The following is a 20,077-nucleotide window of genomic DNA, read 5'->3' on the forward strand; positions in this document are numbered from 1 at the left end:
TGTTTTCCTCTGGGAAACAATTAATGACAGGAGGAAGGTGGGTAGACCCAACATAAGATTGGTGACTATTGGTAAATATTCCTGGACATGCTGGGAAGCAGGCATCAACACTGACTCTATCATGTAGTATGTCATGGGAAGCCACAGGATCCAAGGAGCAGCCATCAACTTCACCTGGGGAAGAGGACATAACATCTGGAACAGCTTGCACAGAATGAACAGTTCTCTTTAACCCTCATTGTCTGGTGGCCGATACCTTGAAGCATGGAAGTTTATATTCCTTGAAAATGTTAATTTTGTCTACTGCAGCTCTCTGTATATTTTCATCATCTGTTTAAAGTTTTAATGCATTTTGGTTCCTACTAGATTCATGGCTTCAGCATCATCTCAGGGCACAGGATCCCACAGGTTACTGAGATGCTGTATGCAGAAATTATCTCCAATAATTTGATGCTGTTGTTACTGTTTATTCACACTGTGACTTTGCCCCTAAGGTACTGTTGATTTGGAAATATGGAGCAGTGTTTTCCCCAGCAGCCTTTCCTTTCTGGGGGAAAATCTCTGGGGAAGAGTCGGCAGAAGCAAACTGCATCTTCTCCACCCCATCATGTACTGGCAACGTGAAGCTTCATGCCACCTGGCTGAGCTTGCTCCATTACAGAGATGTGGTCCTGGGCCTGTTTTCTTCTTTGGATGGAGATGGTGCTGTCTTCTGCTTGCAGTTTCTGCCTCCTCTGCTCCTTTTACTGCCTCACACATTGCTTTGGTAGCTCAGCAGAAACAAGCTACACGCTGGGAAATGCAATATTTGCAGGCGTTTTGCTCTTTGGCCAGTGTGGGGGCCTGAGAGCCCTTTCCTGAGGTGAAGTGTTGGAACAGAAGAGCAGTTTCAGAAGCAGCTGTTGGCCAGTCACGGTGACCATACAACTGCCATATTTCCCTCACCTCTGGAAAGCTGGGCCTTTTCTCCAGTGCTGTTCCTCCTCCTTAATGGGCTCTGCCGCCCTGCTGACTGGAGCTGGCATGGTGACAGGGACCAGTGCTGTTTGCCCGGAGTCTTTCCTTGATCTTCTGTAGTTTCACAATCCACCAGCCTGTTTCCAGCCCCGACTCAGTTCTCTCTTCACAGATCACTACTTGTGTCCGTGGGTCTGCTCCCAAGATGTATCTGAAGGTCAGTGTTCTCCCATGTGTGGGGCAGATGGTGGCCATCAGCAAGGGGACAGAGGGGAAACATGAGGTGTATGTGTGCCTGCTCCAAGCAACCCATCCCAGAAGCTGCGTCCCATTTGACAGTGCTGGGGCAGAGGGGCTTGCAGCAATTTCATTGCTGAGACAGGGGTTTCGACAAACCGCACCTGTGTGGTGTCCTCCAGCATGTGTGTGCCCTTGCCGTCATGCTTATGATGCTGCAGCTGAGCTGAACACAGGTCATATGCACATAGCCATGATAACTCACTTAAATATTTATTCAAGTTCTTGTGTTAGAAGTGCTGGGACAGCAGCCCCTGTTTCCCCTCAGTTTCTGTCCCCACCCCCCATTCCTTGTTCCCATCTCCAGGGTTGAAGCCCCTGCTCTGCCACCCCTTTTCCCCTGCCCAGGGCTCCTGTTCACCCCATCCCCTCCTCTCCTGGCAGGCTCTGTGTGCTGGGTGACAGGAAAGGGTAGACTCTCCAGAATAGTGATGCTGAGAATATAGTCATTAATGGGACTCTTGAAACCCAGATGTCCTTTCTGAACACCGGTAATTTGTTTTTAATGAAAAACCATGCAGTGACCCTGAACAAATGAATTTCCTTTATAAGAAGTCTATGTGCAATTACCCGACTAAAGGGACCTGAAAACACTGACATTCAAAACTGGGCTTTGAAAAGAAAGGCATAAAAAATAGCAATACTGTCATTAGCAATCTTTTCTGTAGGAGAAGATGCTTGCTCTAATGTGTGAAGGGGAAGGAGATGATGTTGCAAACAAAACACGTGGTTTTTAAATGCATTTTTTCATTGTAGCTGGAAGGTATTTATGCTGAGCAGCAGTAAGGTTGTGTGACTTCTTCCTGTTGGGGCTATTCCTCACACTGACTCTGCAAGGGGTAGCACTCTTCCTCAGTCCACTGGCACCTAGCCTGCAGCAAGGGGTTCAGGGCCCAGCCTCGTGTCATGGAGGGGTTAGGAGGCAGACGTTGGGATGAGTGGGACTACCAGGATCCAGTCTGTAGAGACTGGTAGAATTTGAATCAGCTAGCACAGTGAAGATTTTATTCATAGTTTTGTTTTTGGTTTTGTGGGGATTTTTTTGTTGTTATTGGGGTTTGGTTTGTTGTTTTTTGTTTGTTTGGTTGGTTGGGTTTTTTTGAGGTTTTGTGTGTGTGTGTGGTTTTGGTTTTTTGTGTTTTTTTCATTGTTGTTTTTTGGGTGTTTTTTTTTTTTTTAAATTTAGTTAGTTATTGTTTTTTGTTCTGGCTCTACCTTTGCCAATGTTTTGCAACAGCATGTTGCAATGTAATCTCATTACAATATTTTAAGAAATAAAAGAGCAGCAGCTGAGAGATAAAATGTCTAAAACCATAGGCAGAGAAACCAAATTGCAGTATATGGGATGTCAGAGGGCATCAGTGAATCAGATCCTCCTCTGTTGTACAGTATAATGCTGGAACTGCTTGGTTACTTGAACATTGACATTCTGGCTAGTGAAAGAAGATTCTGGCTCTTTATGCTAGATGGACTTAAGCAAATGAGGAACAAACCTTAACAATTCTTTGGTGAGGCAGAAAGTTTGCAAGTTACCTCCTTGGAGCTTGGAAGTTACTCCCAAGTGTGCCATCTGTTCTATCTGCTTCATGCTCCTATTATGGCTGAGATGGGTATGTGTGTTTGGGTTATTGGCACCTGTGCCTTTTCAACAGCTCATGCAGCTCAAACCCAAACACAAATGTCCCCTGGTGCACCCCAAAGACAACTTCAGCCCCTGCAGATGCACACAAAAACAAACAAGGCTTCAATGCCACAGTCAGAGGACCTGCTACCAAACGACAGAAGTGCTGATGTGGCCTTCTCTGGTTAAGTGAATTTTTTGCATTTTTCCCCAAGTCTGTGGTTGTTCCACAAAAGTGTCTCCCCACCCTTCTATAGTCTTAGAAAACAAATCCCAGAGAAGTTTCATCATCTATGATGGACTATGTGTTGCGCCATCATATAGATCTTGGGGCAAACTGCAAACCAGCTGACAAATTATTCCTTTAATTAATAATGAAGCAGTTAGGTAAATGGTATATGTTTATCCTCTGCTCATGTACCCTTTGAATGAGGGTCTGCCAGAACCTTGGAAGTCTAGAGAAACGTTTTAGCTCTCATCTGTCAGGAATGTAATTACAATGCTTTCACAGAATATAGATAAAACCTATATTGTTTTCAATATGATGTTGTCAGATATTATTTCATTGAATTGATTTAAAAATTATAGTAAAGAGGGCAGGAAGATAAAATGCTGGATAGCCTACAGCCTTTGGATCCACCTTCCCCTCACCTGGGTTCGTTTAGGTCCTCCACTCTTTACTCCAGCTAAGGATGTGGTCTCCAGTGTCCCACGCGTGACAAAGGCAGACCGCTCTCCTTTTGCTGGCCCTCTCTGCTCTGTCCTTAATTTCTGCCTCCTCCTGTTGAGGTGAGACATTGTACATATCTAAACATTAAGTAAGCAAGGTGAAGTGTGTATAAACAACGAGGTCTGTATTTAGGAGTGAGGAGGAGGAGAGAAAACATATTGTATTGCTCCACTCTTTGGAAATTTCTATGCATTTGTAATAACAAAATTACCATAATTTGCTCGTTAACGCAGCTAGATCAGTCAAGCATTGTTCCAAGCACGCAGAGGCTGCCTCTCGCTCTGGGTCTGCCTGTGAGTTAAGCACGGTAGAAATTAGCATGCAAATAGCCCTAATTCGGCCGAGCTGTCAGATCCGCATTCAGCTGCTTGTTCCCTTTGAAATCCCTGACAGGAGGGGCTCAGGCAAGCCCATCCTCCAGTAGATCCAGCCAGAAGAGTACCGAGGGGGCACCTCCTGAGTGACAGTTTGGCTACCTTCAGTCAAATCCATCTATCTCGTCAGCCAGCAGTGGTGACACCGGGGGCTATGGGTTGGGGTGCGTCTTCCAGCCAGACCTCCATGCCAAAACTGTCCCCTCCCCACCCTAAGATGGTGCCAGGGTTTGGGGCTCCAGCAGCTTGAGTGATGCTGCCCTTGGGATAGGGGAGTGCTCTGTTCAGATACCAGTGTTCAAGTTAAGCTGCTCTTTGGATCAAAGAGTGTTGAGGTTAGGATTTTTCAGTACTGAGGGATGGAAACCAGGGCTTGTGGTAATTTCTTCTGGAGCCTTAGCCAAGACTCACAGGTTGTCTGTGGCTGTGAAGCTCAATGGAGCATCACTGCAGAGGATGGTGCTCTGGGCAGTGATGGGATGCTGCTGCCCCATATCTGCCCATGGTCCCTGAAAATGGGAGGAGAGAGAGGGGCGTGCATCTGGTGGCAGAGGGCTCTCCTACATCCCCAGAAGGGAACCATGGGACCATTCCCTCTCCAAGGTACCCACAGGGAGACCTGGCAGCTGGGAATGGTTCTCTGTTAATGATCATTCAGTGTTACAGGTCCAACATGCTGCTCACATTTAAGCAAGATTGGTGGTTATAAAAGCAATTGTGAGAATTTAGTAAGTCTTTTCTTGATGGTGCATTTCTTTTCTTTTAAGGGGAGGCTATGTTACTAAACATTTTTCTGTCCTCTGCAATACATTAATTTTGAACTCTCTCATGCTGGCAGCTACAATAAACTGCCCCAAAATACTAGAGCCAGAAATTTAAAAATGATTTGTTAAAGCTCAGTACCATGCTGTGTAGGACCTGGCACATGGATCTGATTTTAAGTTTACCATGTGCAGGATCAGTTTGCCCCTACTCAGGCAGCTCCCAGGGTCTCCTTTGGGCACTAAGGACACTCTCTCTGTATGTAGAGAGGGCAGGCAGACTGCAATCCTCCTTTGCAAAGGCAGGAGCAGGTTTACAGAGGGTTTGCTAACATATCATTGTTCTGCTGGCTCTCAAAGACAGCAGTGACAATGGCCGCCCAGGTGATGCACCCCCAATGTGCTGGCTGTGACAGCTTGGTGTCCAGCCAGATGTGGCATGCCAAGGGTGAGGCACACAGCTGCAGCTTCTGCATTTCATGGCTCCACTCCTGTTTGCTCTTGTTTCTTCATTACAGACAGCTGTCCTTTGGTGAAAACACAATAAGGTAACTGTAATTAGAAAGCCATGACACCTACATTAGTTCTGATTTTGGAAAATTCTGATTTGGATTAGTGTAGCAGAGCTACGAGAGTGGTAAGATATTGCACAGATTGCCCAGAGAAGCTGTGGCTGCCACATCCTTGGAAATATCTAAGGCCAGGTTGGAGAGGCTTGGAGCAATCTGGGATAGTGGAATTGGTATAGTGCCTGTTGTAGTCCCATGGCAGGTGTTGGAACTACATGAACTTTAAAGTTCTGTCCAACCCAAACCATTGTGTTATTCTGTGACTCTGTGATTCTATGATTCAAGTGCCCAGTGTTCTAAGCCTCACACGGCATTGCCAATGAGCTTTAACAAATTGGAGATTACAAAAGTGTTATGGTTGAGAACAGCAAATTGTTGGAGCTTTGAGCCCTGCGAAGTGCCCAGCATCTGTCAGGGCTCCCAGCTGTGGCTCAGGTGTCAGGTGACCTTACATGTGGGGTGTGTGGAGCAGCCAGACCAGCCATCAAATCAATCAGGTAGTTTCCAGACAAGCTGTGTTTGACAATGAGCAAATGCCGAGATCCCCAAAGTAAGCAGAGGGGAAAGCACTTCCTGGCCCGGTGTGTGCATGAGCAGGAATGTGACATGGCTGCTCTTTTCCTGCCGTATCACACAGCATGGCAGCTGATAACAGTGACGGGGAGAGTAAAGTCTGTGTTCCCATCACATCTGAGCTCGACAGCCCAACTGTCCAGTGCTTCCATGTGGTGAGGGTAGGGATGATGTGTTTTCTTTCCTCCTGAGCATTAGACCTTGGCTAGCCCACCTCCTGCTGAGATTCACCTCTTGCTGAGAGATTCTTGTCTCAGAGGGGGCTTCTCATACACCATCCCCAGGTGGGGTTTCTGTGTGCATTGTGTGCCATGCCTAGCTCAGGGTGACAGGGGTTCAATATCTGCCCAGCTTCGAGGTGTCAAGAAGTTGTCCTGCAATAAGAGGGAGGTCTCCTGCTGCCAGCATTTTTGTGGCCAAGGGAATGCAGCAGACTAGATCCTGAACCCAACCATCCCCAGCTCCCTGAGCACTCCCCTCTGCTGTGGGAGGATGACCCCTGTAGAGGTTTTGGGAGACTTTGCAGCCATTCTTTTGCAGGCTGTTGTTCATTAATTCAGTCTTTTTGCTACTTGCTGGACTTATTTTCTGAGATGGTGGGTTTGACTTCTTTATGATTGTTGCTGGGGAGTGTTTGCTTGCAGTTACGACTGTTTGAACATAGAACATCTACCCTGTGGTAAACCCCAGTTCTCAGAACGGATACCTATGGCACAAATTGAAATGAAATACTTTGATAATAAAGTATTCTCTTCCCAGGGTTTTCTAGATTCCTTGAGACTTTATAAAAACAAATGAAAATGCTTAGACAGTACAATAGATTGCAGTGCAGTGCTATTCAATATAATGTGATCCGTGCAAAAGAAATAAAATGGGGTAACAGAAAGAAATCAAAATTGAGAACTGTTAATTAAAATAACATAATGCAGTAAAAATGAAGGAAGGTGCTCCAAGAACTACCCCTTTTCCAAAGCAGAAATTTCCTCTGAAAACACAGTTTAAAGCAGAGGCTATCCATTTGTTTTTGTTGGAAAACTATTGTGTGGTCAGTTGTGTGAGGCAGGTGTGAGCCCTGGACAGGGGATATAGGAACTAGGAATTTGAGAATGTGTCTCCACTCAGGGGGTGCACGTTCTGGGCCAGGAGAAGCGGGACAGTCTGCATGGGGAAGTGAGGATTCTCTCGAAGGAAGTATGTGTTCATTTGTTTCTGTCAGCAAATATGGCACTGGGTCACTTCAGATGAGAATAAGTCATCTGTCTTTTATGACCTCAGCAGGTTTGGGATGAAACTGTACTGACTGCAGAGTAAGCTGGGAAGTTTAAATGTCACCTCCTCAATTCCTACATAGACTAAGAATAGCACTCTTGTACTGACTCGATGTCCTTTCAGCAGCAGATGCATTAAATCCTGTCAGTCTTGGGTGCTTTACTCCACCAACAGTTTGTCCCAAGTAACTGCCACTTCAAGATGGATGTTTTAGTCATGAGGAGAGGTGTGCACAGAATCCATGGTGGGACAAACAGTGCTCAGGTGGGAGAAGGCCTGCTTGCTTTGTCTGTTGAAGGTGTGGGCACAGGGTGTTGGTGCAGCCCCATCTTTTTCTCCTACCACCTTTCTTCAGGGTGAAGGAACCATCTCAGGTCAGGCTAGCTTGTCTTTGATTCTTGCACATTTACTGATGTCAGAAGGCATAATGCCAGGACTAAATGGGGAGCCTTGTCCTGGTGAGGTGTGCACTGGGCTCTTGGGAGTCATGGGTTCCCTGGGGCAAGTGCCATCACAAGCCATGATGTCTCAAGCATCAACTTGCTTTGTGTGGGAGGAGACTCCCTATCTGTCATCCTTTCTCCACTTGTGTCTTCTCTTCCTTGGTACCATTTGTGGCTGATTCAGCAGGATCAGGTCAGGCTAAGCAGCTGCAGACATTATTTGGAAATCGTTTAGGCTACAAAGCATTTGCCAGCAGTGTCCCATTCGTTATGCCAGAGGACTGAGCTGCCACATTCCCCAAGACCTGAAACTGGTTGACAAGATTTTTTTCTGCATTTAAAGGATGACTGTAATGTGGATGTAGTGTAGAACCAAAGCAGTGTGGTGGAAATTAAGTGAGAAACAATCTGTCTTCTGTCACTCAGGCATTCATTTGTATCATCTCTGGTGTCAGAAGACCTGACATCATCTCCTCTGGGGATGTGTGTCTGTATTTCAGAGCTTGCACAAGCTCCCCACAATGACAAAGTGGGGAAAGCAGATGCTGATAATGTGCTAAAGCCCCAGTCTTTAATAAAGCCTTCAGTCCAGCTGGAAACCTGGTCTTACAGAACAGCTGAGATGCTGAGATTCTATGTGGTTCAGCTTGCAGAGCTCATCCACACGGGGGGTGAGCGCAAGAGACTCTTCCATCTCTCAAAAGTGCTGCCACCTTGGTGGAAAGGGCAGGACTTGGCCCTCTCCTGGAGCTGCTGTCCCAGTCCCAGGTGAGCTATGGCCAGTCCATGATGGGGTCTGACACAGTCACCAGGGACTGGGGCACAAGAGGAATGGCTGAGATTGTGCTGATGTGGGAGGATGTTGGAATGCTTCTTCAGTCATGCACATGCTTTCCTGCCCATGTTCCCACACCTGCATTGGAATATAATTGAAGACACTTTCCATGTCAGCAGCAATGTGCATGTGTCAAGCTACCAAAATGCTTAATTTCCAGGCTTTACAATGTTTGCAGTCTATATTACTGTGGCTTGTAACCTTATATCTTCTTCTGCTATGAGCTAAATTATTTGTCTTTCCTGGAAGTAACCACACATTGCAGTGTCATTAGAAGGCTGAAATTGCAGAAAAGGCTCATGTCAGGATAAAGCATGGAGTGAAATGTTTTCACCTGAACGAAGTGCAATATTTCTGCTGCCAAGCTCAGAGAATTTAATCCCACAAGGTACTTTATTTGACCTTTGTCACCAATTTGGGAAGAAACCATATAGCAAAACTTAAGTATTCTGAGTCAATTGTTTACCCTTTCATGCCACCTGCACTACCAAACTGGTCAGTCTGGAGCAAAAAAGGTGAAGCGGTGCCTACCCTAAAGTGCTACAGGGCTACTTCTGCGCAGGTCGGGAGTGCCTAGGCACATAGGCACGGAGTGACATTCTGCATGGATGGATCCCCTGTCCTGCTTGTCCACTCCATGACCCTTGTCCACTCTGTGCCACTTGTCCACTCTGTGCTGCTCATCTGCCACATGTCCCTTGTCTGCTCTGTGACCCTCATCTATCCTGCCCCCTTGTGTACTTGATGCTCTGCATTCTCTCTGTGTCCTTCATCCACCTTTTGCTACTCACATGTACTCTGTACAAGGTGCAAGGGGGCTTTGAGAGGGTTGCAGCAGCCCCACAGACCAGGCTTAAGGAGAGACAGTCTGGTATGAGCAGATGGAGCAACTGGGCAGAGCAGCAGAATATTCCCAGCCCCATATCTGGCAGCAGTGGTACAGAGGCTCTGCACATGCCGTGTGTGGCTTGCTGATCTTGATACCACTGTCGGCAGTGCAGCTTCTTGCTGCTAGGTCCACCTGAGATTCCAAGAGTCTGCATGCCAGTGGCTGGTGGAGAGGGGAGATGACTCTACAGGGGCAGCTGAGAGAGGGAAGGGGCAGACCCCTCATTGCAATTAATTGCAATGCCATCCTATATTCAGATGAGCTGGGCAATTGTCCTCTGGTATCGAGAAATAAATCTCTCCTAATGCAGTTCCAATATGGTTGCTCTGTGGCACCACCTACCTTTGTTGTATTAAAGTTAAATACCTTTGTGTACAAAAGTTTAAAGTGCATAGCTAAAACCTATGTGCTTGCAGTAATTGCGGATGTAAATCTTTTTGTCATCCTGCAAAGACTAGGTGAGGTATTTCATAAATATGTCAGAAGCAGCATTAAAATTTTATGGCAGGCAGCACGGGTCGAGAATACTACAGTGACTTCTCAGCAAGGTACGTCCACCTTAACCCACAACTCATTAGTCATTGATGGGATTTCTGTGCCTTGTAGCTTCTCGGAAATGCAGTACTGTTACAAAAATCTGCATGTTACTGTTTTCTTACAATATGACAGCCCACTCAGAACCGTTAAAATACTATATCTTTGACCAGTGTTGGCTAATGTAAAGACAAAATGAGGGAGAAAGACTGGCAAAACTGAGTGATCACAGAATTATATACAACCTTCATTAGAAGTCAACTGGCAGTCTTGATGGGACTGAGAACTTTGGAGAGATGCTCTCTGTGACCGAGTGCCTTCCAAGCACAACTGTGATAAACTTCTCCTTGGCTGATGTAAAGGAACCATTAGCCAAAGTAGGGGCTAATTTAATTTTAAAAACACATGTGTGAAAATTTGGGGGATGGCTGAGCCTCAGCCGCTCTCTGAAGGGTTAATCAGTGATTGCAAGGTGGGATAGACATGGACTGGATGTGCTTTTGTTGAGTGTATGAGGGGTCATAGATGATTATAAGTTATCTGTTGATTCACTTACAGCAGATTTGTCAGTGGATTTACAAGCCTGCATATATAAGGAGCATGCACACATCTGTGTGTCCATGTTGGCGGGTCTTTGTTAGTGTGTGTGTGTGTCTGTCCTTATATCTGGGGTGTGTTTCTGTACGTGCACCCTTGCTGCTGCAGTCCCTGACATCCCAGGAAAAGACTGCCTGGTCCCCTTGCCAGAGGCTCTGTATGCAATACCCCACCTGCTATGGGAGCAGACCCTGGGTTTTGTCCCCAGCATTCAGGTGGCATCCAGCTGTATTGCTGTGATAGTGTAGGTAAATGAACATGAAGTGTATAATTTTGTATATTTATATAAATGTATATATTGTAACTTCTTGGGGAAAAAGAAAAGTGGATTGTTCTTCCTGCTTTTAGGAAAGAAAACATTTCTAACAAAAAAAAGTATTCCTCTGTTTGTTCAGATTTGTTTAAGGAGGGCATTGCAGGTGCTCAGCGGCCAAAGCAGAGTCTGGCTTATACCACTAGCCCTGTAATTAACAGTTATTGCCGCATTTTCTGACAGTTCTTCCTAGAGGCAGAATGTTAATTAATAATACAGATTAGTGGCACTACCTAGGAGCCTGTGAATGCCAACGTCTCGGGGTACGCCTGACTGTTGCAGCACATCACAGCTCCAGACACTCTGTCTTGGCTAAAGGTGGATGAAATGTTCGATGTAATTTTGTCATGTTGTGTTGAAAGAACATGGATAAAATGCTTACTGCTCTGAGGACTCACTTTTTGTCAGGGTTTGTTTTCATTTAAGATCAACAAGTGAAGGTTTTTTTCTGTGTAAAAAAAGTTTTAATTCAAAAACATTTGTGAGGGCTGTTGTTTTGCTGAAATCTATTATTTTCAATTCCATCATCAGAATAAAAAAGGCTAGGGGTGGGATATTAATCATCAGTAAGCATTTCCATTTTTCCATTATTAATGCTTTTTTCACTTCTTTCCTGTGACAATAAATAGATTGCTGGATACAATGCCAGGTAAGTGCAGGTTCAATGAGTAGACCAGCTTCCCATTCAGATGCAGAGGATCTCAGGTGTGTTGAAAAGCAGCTTCCTTTTTTTGAAACTACTAATTGTAGAGGTTTTCCAAAATGACATCTTTCAGCCCCCTTGAAAAACATTTCTTTTTATTAAAGGCTTTTCCCACCACAACCCATGCTAGCCCAAGTACCATGTAAGCTCAGGGGGCTGCCATCACATGTGACTCTGCTCAGAGTGAAGATACATCTTTTTGGGGTGGAGTATGCATTGCTTGAAGGAATGGGCACAAGAGTGGCATTTGAAAGGGGTGTATTGGCCCCCCAGGCTGCCTGATCCTTCCAAGGGGGGTCTGGCTCAGCATCCATGGCCACATATTGGACGTGTCATTGATCCTGGTATAGTTTCTTGAATCAATCTTGGGAAAATTCTCCAGGCCTATCCTTCAAAGATTCATCTGTGAATCCCACCGGCTTGTCCTGGATGTTAGCTGGTTATGACCTTGAGTATCTTCATTGAGACAAACTGGGTGAACCATGGAAGGCTTTTGCTAGATATACTGTTATTTTCCTCAGCTCAGCTTCTTCCCCAGGGGAACCTTTTCTGAAATACCTGCTTTGTTACAGTAGAGCTGTAGTTTGGTAATTTCCCCCATTTTTTGGCACTTCTGTAGCATGTAGGCTAGCTAGCCATGGTCTAGAGGAGGCAAGTTAGCAACAAAGTGTGGTTGGTCTGCAGAGCCAAAAGCAGAGTGAACCATTTTCTTCCTCCTGTGGGACTTCTGCATAAAGAGCAGGTGAGGGGCCAGGAGAATATTTGGCAGATGACTGGTGGTTAGCCTGTGGCATGCCCTGAGTTGCTACTCCTCCAGGTTAAATGTAACTGATAGATTAGACCAATGTCTAGACCAATCTTTGATCTTGCTGTTTGCTAATGAATGTTGAAATTAGACAAAAGTCCAAGATTCAATCAAAACAAAAACCAACAATAAAAATTACTGTGGACTTTTCTTCAAAGGTGCAGTTCGTCTTTTCAGAGGCAGGGTTATTTTACCATTGAAATTTTTGGTTGAGTTTTCTCTTTTTTAGTCTCACTGAACTCAATTTGAAAATTCAGTATTTCTCTGAATTTAAAAGGAAAATATTTATTTGGAAAACAACAGATTAAAAAACAAACAAACAAATCCATGACCCTCACAGAAGAATTTTGTTTGTATTGTCACAAACTGTCAAAAATATGTTAGTGATGTAAACCAGCATATTTTTTTGCATGGAGCATCAGCTGAAAGGTTTTTCCTAGCTCTCCTGTTCATGGGGAAAACTTCTAAAGTAATGAGTCCTGTGAGCTTCAGATACACAGCTTCACAGACACGACTGCAAACCTCATTCTCTCTCACCCTAATCCATTGCAATGGCTTGGTGTGGAGAGGAAAGTTCATGTTCCTGAGGTAAAACCATGTTGTTCTTCTCTGCTGAGAGCCCAGACCCTTTTCCTCCCCTTCAGGGTTCCCCACAGTTGTTTGTCCCTCTGATGTTATGTGGGATGCTGCCTGAGCTGCTGGATCATGAACCTATCTCTAGGGTGGTTTTGGCCCAGGGTGACGAGAAGCTTTAATTTATATCCTCCAGTTCAGGCAATGGCAGGCCTAGTGGCAGGCAGAACTCTGATGTAACAGATTTCCATGCTGTGTTTGGATAGCTGCTGCCTCACAGAGTCAGCCAGTGATGTGTGGGTGTGAACACACGGCTCAGTGCAGTGCTTATGCCTGCTCCCCATGCAGTCAAGCATGTCTTTGCTTACCAGGGTAATGATTGTTATTGGAATTCACTGAAGAAATTTATGATCCATGTGATTACTTCCTCAAAATAAAATGATAGAAAACAAATAAAAGTCATGAGAATGTTAATTTTTAAAAGTTACAGTAAGATCCCTTGGTAGAAGGGAAAGGTAGAGGCACCAGGAGTTTGGACTAACAGGGAAGTGGGTTTGTCTGCATGAAAACAACCTAGGGAAAAATACAGTAGATTGTTTTTAAACTTACCCAAACACCCCAGGAGTGCTAAGGATGTTGCTGCTCTGGCCTAACTCTGCATTTTGTCCCTCAGTCGGCTGTTCTTGTCTCTTAAGCCATTGTGTTTATTGAATACTGATTCTCCTGTTTTGTTTTAATTCCTTGCCAAATGGAAGGGATGAGTAACATGTTGTCCTAAGTGCAGAGCTTGGTTAACAAAAACGCCCAGCAGTGAACACTAGTGGAGAAACCAACGACTGCAACAACTCTGGCAGGAGGGATGGCACAGCTGCCAGGTCATGGTCACTCTCCCTGTTTGGTGACAGCTGGGAGCTGTCACATGGCTGTGGCAGGGGGGAAGACACATTGCATCACCTGCATGTTGTATTGCCCGCAGATCCGTCACCTGCATGTTATATTACTAGTAACTGTTACAAGCATTTACCTCCGTGTTCCTGATGGCTTGTCCATGTCCCAAATGCTTGTGCAGAAACCCGGTGCCTGAGAAAACTCAGCAGAAAGTGTCCAAACCTGTGTCTGTCTGCATGTATCTGGCTTTTTGTCTTGGTTTGAAAGGCAGGTGCCTGCCAAGGTAGGCGGGACCCTCCCTTGGAATGGAAAATACGACCTCATACCCTGCAAAGTATTTTAACTTTGAAATGACAGGCTGTTAGGCAAAGATACAGGAAAAGTAATAGCAGTTTTTTACTAAAATACATACATACATACATACATACATACATACATATACATACATATATGCACAAAACAAGGCAAACAATCAACAACATCAGCACCAACAAACAGGCAAAACCAGAAATCCAACCACAGGCTTCTCTCAGCCGCAGGCCCCTTCCCTTTTGGTGCAGTTCCAGGCACGGCCGGCAGGGGCGCTGCTGGCTCCGGGCCGGGCAGGGAGGTGCGATGATTCCTCCGCGCCTGCAGGGGGCGCTGTGCGCTGTCGTACCAGCTTGGCCGCATCTGTCCGCACGGGTAATGGCGGGTGAGGCAGCAGAAGAGATAGAAAAGGGGCTTCCAGAAAAGGGGCTTCCTTGGCAAACTGATGGGGAGCAGCCACTTTCAGTGCCCCACTGGCTGGTGAAATGAACTGTAGCAGGAACCTCAGGCTGGAACAGCAGAGGTGAGCACATCTGGGGTGGCAAAACAAAGTGTAGCGAAATCTCTCCAAAGCCAGGCCAGGAGCTGTGGAGGTCTGGGCATACCCAGGGTGTTGGGTAAAGTGTAGCACGAAGCCTGAAGCAGTGGCAGAAAGCAGCGGGGCACAAACAGTGGCAGCTGGGCTCCTGGAGACAGCTGGGAGATGCTCCCTCTGGAGTCTCAGATTTTCCCCAGAGGCACCTGAGCAGATGGTGAGGGTCTTTTCCAGTGTTGAAAAGGTCCCAGTTCAACAGCTGCTCCTACAAGCAAAGGCTTACCAAAGGTAAGGAGAAGCAGTGAAGGACAGAACTCTGCGGTGGTGGCAAATTCTTCCCACAGCAGCAGACCGGCATCAAGACCACAACTGTACCCCCTCTGATCCTGAGAGTGGGCGAGTGAGCTAAGGCAGAGCCCGGCCCCACACTCCCCAGCCAAAATCTTGTAGTATCTTCGTATTTCCCAAGAGAAATCGCCCCAGCCAAGAGATGGTAGCAAACTGCACCCTTCTCCCTCCTCCTCCTCCTCCCAGCCACATCTTTTGTCTAAGTATCGTAGTTATCATCTCTGAGGCAGCAAAAGGGAGAAAATTCCCTGAGAGAAAGAAGGAAAAACAACCCCAAAAATTAACCTCCAGCATTCTTGTTGAGCTGTACTAGCTCCAGAGCTTCTAATTCATGCAGATTAATAATCATGAGGTTATTTGCTCAAATTCTGCTTTTCAGTCCAAAAGTACCAGTACAATAATGTTTGTCTGATCTGCTGTTTTCTGCTGGTGTTGTCACACAGTCCCAAGACTCCTGTGCTTCATAGGGCTGCAGCCAGGTACTCTGCATGTTTTATGGTGTAGTGCAATGACAATGGTCAGGCTTCTTCCATCCTGGGAAGTTTCCACACCTGGGCTGAACATGGGCTCTTCTGTAAGAGCTGGCCACGCTTTGACACCCTTCTGCCTTTCTGCAGGGCAGAAAGTTTTCTGTTATCCTCCTGCCCTGTGCCCGGTACTGATATATGGATGTACCTGCATCCATCCCATTCCCTGCAGCAGCAGTTCTCTAAAGCCACAGCAGTGTGAAAAACGTGGTGATATTTTTCATTCATTTCTTTGTTCTTGAGATTTTTACACTCATGCTTTTCAGTTTCTCCACAAATCAGAAAGAAAATTTTCAGGAAGCTTACCTCAAAACCAAGAAGACTGGTAAACATGAGCTGACAGTCCCCAGAGAAAAAATGCTGCAGAGTGGACATTACTGTTTTGCAGCCTCAGAAGATCCATCCACTACCATCCAACTGTCTATCTCCGTCCCACTCTCTCAGGGTGGAATGCATATCCCAGGGCTTGCCACTGGCTTGTAGCAGCAGTGTTATTGGGAATCAGTCTTTGTTCTTTCCCCTCCTTACCTCTTCTTCTGGCAGGGTGATGGAAGTGTCTGACCCCTTTTGGGCTACAGCCGTATGTGGAGTGTAGAGTCAGATTTGTGGCAGAGGTGAACTAACTCTGGCAGGAGTCCTTTGTTTTGTGTCTTTGTGTTTCAGTGAGGTGAGAACTACTGAGGAGGAAGCTTACTATTTCACGTGAAGGAGGGATGTGTCTGATTCCCACCCTTTCCTCATGCTGCGGCAGTCAGTGTGCACGACATGCTGTGCGTGTGTGCATCCTTGGATGGCTGATCCGTGGTGTTTGTTTTTGAATGGGGTGAGGGCTGTCTGCTAAGAAGTGCTGTCAAGAAGTGTAGTTGATGGACCTTGGAATATCTGGTGAAATTTGTGAGGCAGTCATGCAGTGTTCATTCATCTGGCTTAGTTTCACTTATGGCTGTACCATTTGTCTGCCCAAGTCCTATGGTGGTAATAACAGGGCTTAAGATTTTCTCCCCCTCTTCTCCTTTTCCCCTCCCTTCTTTCATGTTTCTTTCCTCTCATTTTCCTACTTGCCCTACTTCTCTCTCTCTCTCTCTCTCTCTCTCTCTCCCCCTCTCTCTCTCGGTATTCCCCCCTCCCCCCCTCCCCCGGCAAGGCTGATGGATATGCAGAGTATGTTAAGAAGCAAGCAATACTGTCACTGAGCTGATGGTGCTCAGTGACTCCTCGAGCTTCTGGCTGGTCTGTACTGCAGGAGCTTGACACCCTGACCACTGAGGCATAAAAAACAGAGAATTGGAAGCCTCAGCCTGACAGGCACTGGAGCATCCCCCAGAGAGGGTCCACGATGTGTGTCTGTGTGTGAGTGTGGGGAGGAGGGCAGTGGGGATGGTGGGGGAGGAGGGCAAGACAGGAGAGGATGAAACAATGAAATGTCAGCCCATTCCCACCCACAGCCCTGCTGCAGCAGTGATAAACGTTTGGAAAGTGCTGCTGCCCACTCCATGGCATGCACAGCATCAGCATGGAATGGACTGGGTATGTGCAGCTCCAGGAAAATAGGAGAGGGGAGGGAGGGAGGGAGGGAGGAGGGGATCGAGGGAGAGGAGGAGAGTGCTGGGACAGCGGAAAATGAGGTGTTGTGTCATCCAAGGGGAGAATGCTCCCCCTTGGGATGAAGCTCTTGCAGGCATGCAACAGCTTACTGGGAGCTTTATTTCAAGCCTGGGCTGCTGCTAGTGCACGAAGAACAGGACAAGCTCTTCTGTGCACTCTGTGCGAACAGCCCTCAACAGGGATCTATGTCTGTCCTGCTGTCCTGTCCACTTTGTTCCTCTGTCCCTGCACTGCACAGCTCTCAGGGAGGATGCAGCAGCAAGACTCAGTCTCATCTGCTTTTGTGTGTTGTGTCAGTCAGACAGCACAGCTGTTTTGTGCAACTGAACCAGGGCTAAACCTTTGAAAATCTCACTTCCCTGTGGAGAGGAAGAAATGCAACCCCTGGGGAACGTGGTGTGTTACAGCCTTCCTGTAGAAGAGGCACCCACAGGATGAAAGGATTTCTGTGTGCCACAGATTGCCAGGAGAATGTCACCATGACTTCAGGACTAGGAAACATGATGACTCTCACAAGTGAAGTTCCCAGAAAGGCTGTCTGTGTGCTCTGCAGGCTTGGGAAAACACCAATGCAGGTCTGGGCCAGAGATGAGCTGGAAGCCCAGGGGTTATAGAAGCAGGGAAGAATCAGGAAGGACTCTGGGTGAGACAGTAGCCTCAATTGTGGTGATGCACAGGCAGGAAGGACCAGACAGGAGCTGCCATGTCCTGCAGGAGAGAGATGGATCCCTGACTGGTGGAAGACAATGGGGATGCTCTTGTCAGTGGCTGCAGTATGTCAAGTAGCTCCTAACATCTCTTTGGGCATTGTCAACTTTGCTGTGCCTTACTCTTTTAGAATGAGGACTCTGACAGAGGTAACCGTCAGGCATTGAAGTCATCCATCATCTATAGGGACAGGAGCAGAGAAGAGTTGTAGGTACTGTGTACCTTCCCAACCCTGGGAAGAAAGGTTTGAAACAATTTTTCGTAGCTCAGGGTGAATCAATGCCATTCCTTAGAGGCAATAAGGAAAACCTACTCTGAGCTTGTGTTGGCACAACAAGGTGTGCTGAGTTTGGAAGTGCTTGCTGCTGCAGACTTGGTACCTTCTCTCTGTGGAAGCTGTGTTGGGGAGAGAGAGTAGGTTGTCCTGGTAAATGTAGTCTCATGGATCCAAAGGGATGCAGAAAAGAAACAAGGAAGAGATGCTAACAGAAACTTCCTGTAGCAGACTAGTGATGAGCTGGTCCTGCTGTCAGCACACTCAGTCTGTTCATCTTGCAATGCAGGCGGAGAGGCAGCTTTTTTTCCCTGAAGCAGAATCATGTGGAGATCAAGCCATCCTGGACTTACCCTGTGTTTCGGTGACATTATCCCCTCTTCCCTAGGGCCAGTGTGCCAGCAGATGGCCTAAACCCTGGCCACCCACTGGCCAGGGGACCCAGATGTGGTCTCCAGGTTGGGTCTATGGATTGTATGGGACAGAGGTGCTGAGCCTGAGGTGCTCAGGACACGGTGTCAGGGGGCCACTGCCTAGCTGGGATTATGGCAGCTTCTGGGTATGGGGTCGTGGCTATACCAATGCCAAGGACCAAAGCAGGCAAAGGTCATGGCAAGCATCTGCTGCGGCCTGTCATCCCTCAAATCTTGCCTTAGGAAACATACCCTTTCTCCTGCTGTGATGTGCTGTGCTGTGCTTTTATATATTTACGAGTGGGAGAGGATGAAGGGAAGGAGGAAGAAAGAGAGAGAGGAGGAAATCTGTAATTCAAGGAACATTTCCTAATAAAACAGCAGCAGCATTGGTATTTGTGTGGCGGAGGGGCCAGGTCAGAGCCCCATGGTGCATGGCTCTGTTCTAAAGAGCTTGCAGCTGAAGTATGAAGCAGGTGACATGTGAAGAGAAAAGATGGGAAGAACTGGAGCTGATGATGAGATAAATAGCTGTAATTTTTCAAGCCTTTTTGTGCCTTTGTCTGGAGGGCTCAAATCCATCTGAAACTGATGCAAATGTCTCATCTCCAACTCCTTACAGTATTGGAGAAATATCTGGGACCATGACCATGTTCTCCATGAAGGGTATCCAATATCTAAAAATTGGCTGGTTCATCCTCTCCTGCAGCAGAGACTGTATCTGGACAGCCCTGTCCTTGTATTATGCTTATCACCCTGAGTCCTGTACGGCTGGAGAGGCAAAGGCCAGCCCCATCAGTGTGTCCCAGAGGTTTATCCAGCCTTCCCCGTTTCCTTGCTCCTGCAGCAGGTTCAGGGGGCCTGGGCTGCAGCACAAAAAAGACACATAAAATATGTCTGCACCCATCTACTTAATAATTTACCCACCCATATTCCCCTTCCTCAAGGCAGAGTGTCCACTAGAGCTTTTACTGTGGCTGTCAGTGGAGCAGAGCACACAGTGGACAGCCCCTTTACCCCAGAATGGTAACTGTCATCCCAAATCAAATGACCTTTTATTCTTTGTCTCTTTAACTTAGGGAGCGAGTTTTCTGGAAGCCCGTACAGCCATCCACAATATTCAACATACAACGACTCCTGGAGGTTTCCCAACCCTGGACTCCTGGGTAAGTGTTTGCCCCTGTCTTGCGAGATCAGTGCAAGATGTGCAGTGTTTGCCCAGCCCTGGGGCGGGCAGAATATCTCCCAGCTTGTCCTCAGTCATGCTTAAACCCAGAATGGGACTGCAGGTCTCCACTGGGGTGCATGATTGCTCTTAAATCCCTTTACCGAACAAGAAGACCTAGCCTAAACATCTTGTCTTCCTGCTTCTGATAAAAATCCTTCCAAAGACATAGTGTATTGCTGGAAAGCAGGGTCACCATTTTTTTGAGGGTAAAGGTCCCTGTTCAGACAAAACTTGTGGTGCCAGTGTGCTAATATCCAATTGTAAGCTCCACTGCTTCCTGTGCCATCGTTGCTTGCTCGCGCATTTGCTTTGCATTTGTCCCTGATCTAGTGTCGTGTTTGCTTCCCAGTTGTATGCATGCCCACTCCATCTCTCCTCAGCAAGGGACCACTGGTACAG

At 46.7% G+C, this 20,077-nt stretch overlaps 1 protein-coding gene across 1 annotated transcript in view; it reads left to right on the plus strand.

The window, feature by feature from the left end:
- PAX5 (paired box 5) overlaps positions 1–20,077 on the plus strand; it is a 115,774-nt gene that overhangs the window by 88,576 nt on the left and 7,121 nt on the right. Inside the window, exon 8 of the mRNA XM_040091040.1 lies at positions 19,530–19,616. Within this exon, the coding sequence (XP_039946974.1) occupies positions 19,530–19,616 (87 nt within the window). The remainder of the gene's footprint in view (positions 1–19,529; positions 19,617–20,077) is intronic.

The sequence above is a fragment of the Hirundo rustica genome, chromosome Z (assembly GCF_015227805.2).
Source record: "Hirundo rustica isolate bHirRus1 chromosome Z, bHirRus1.pri.v3, whole genome shotgun sequence".
Taxonomy (NCBI): Eukaryota; Metazoa; Chordata; class Aves; order Passeriformes; family Hirundinidae; genus Hirundo; species Hirundo rustica.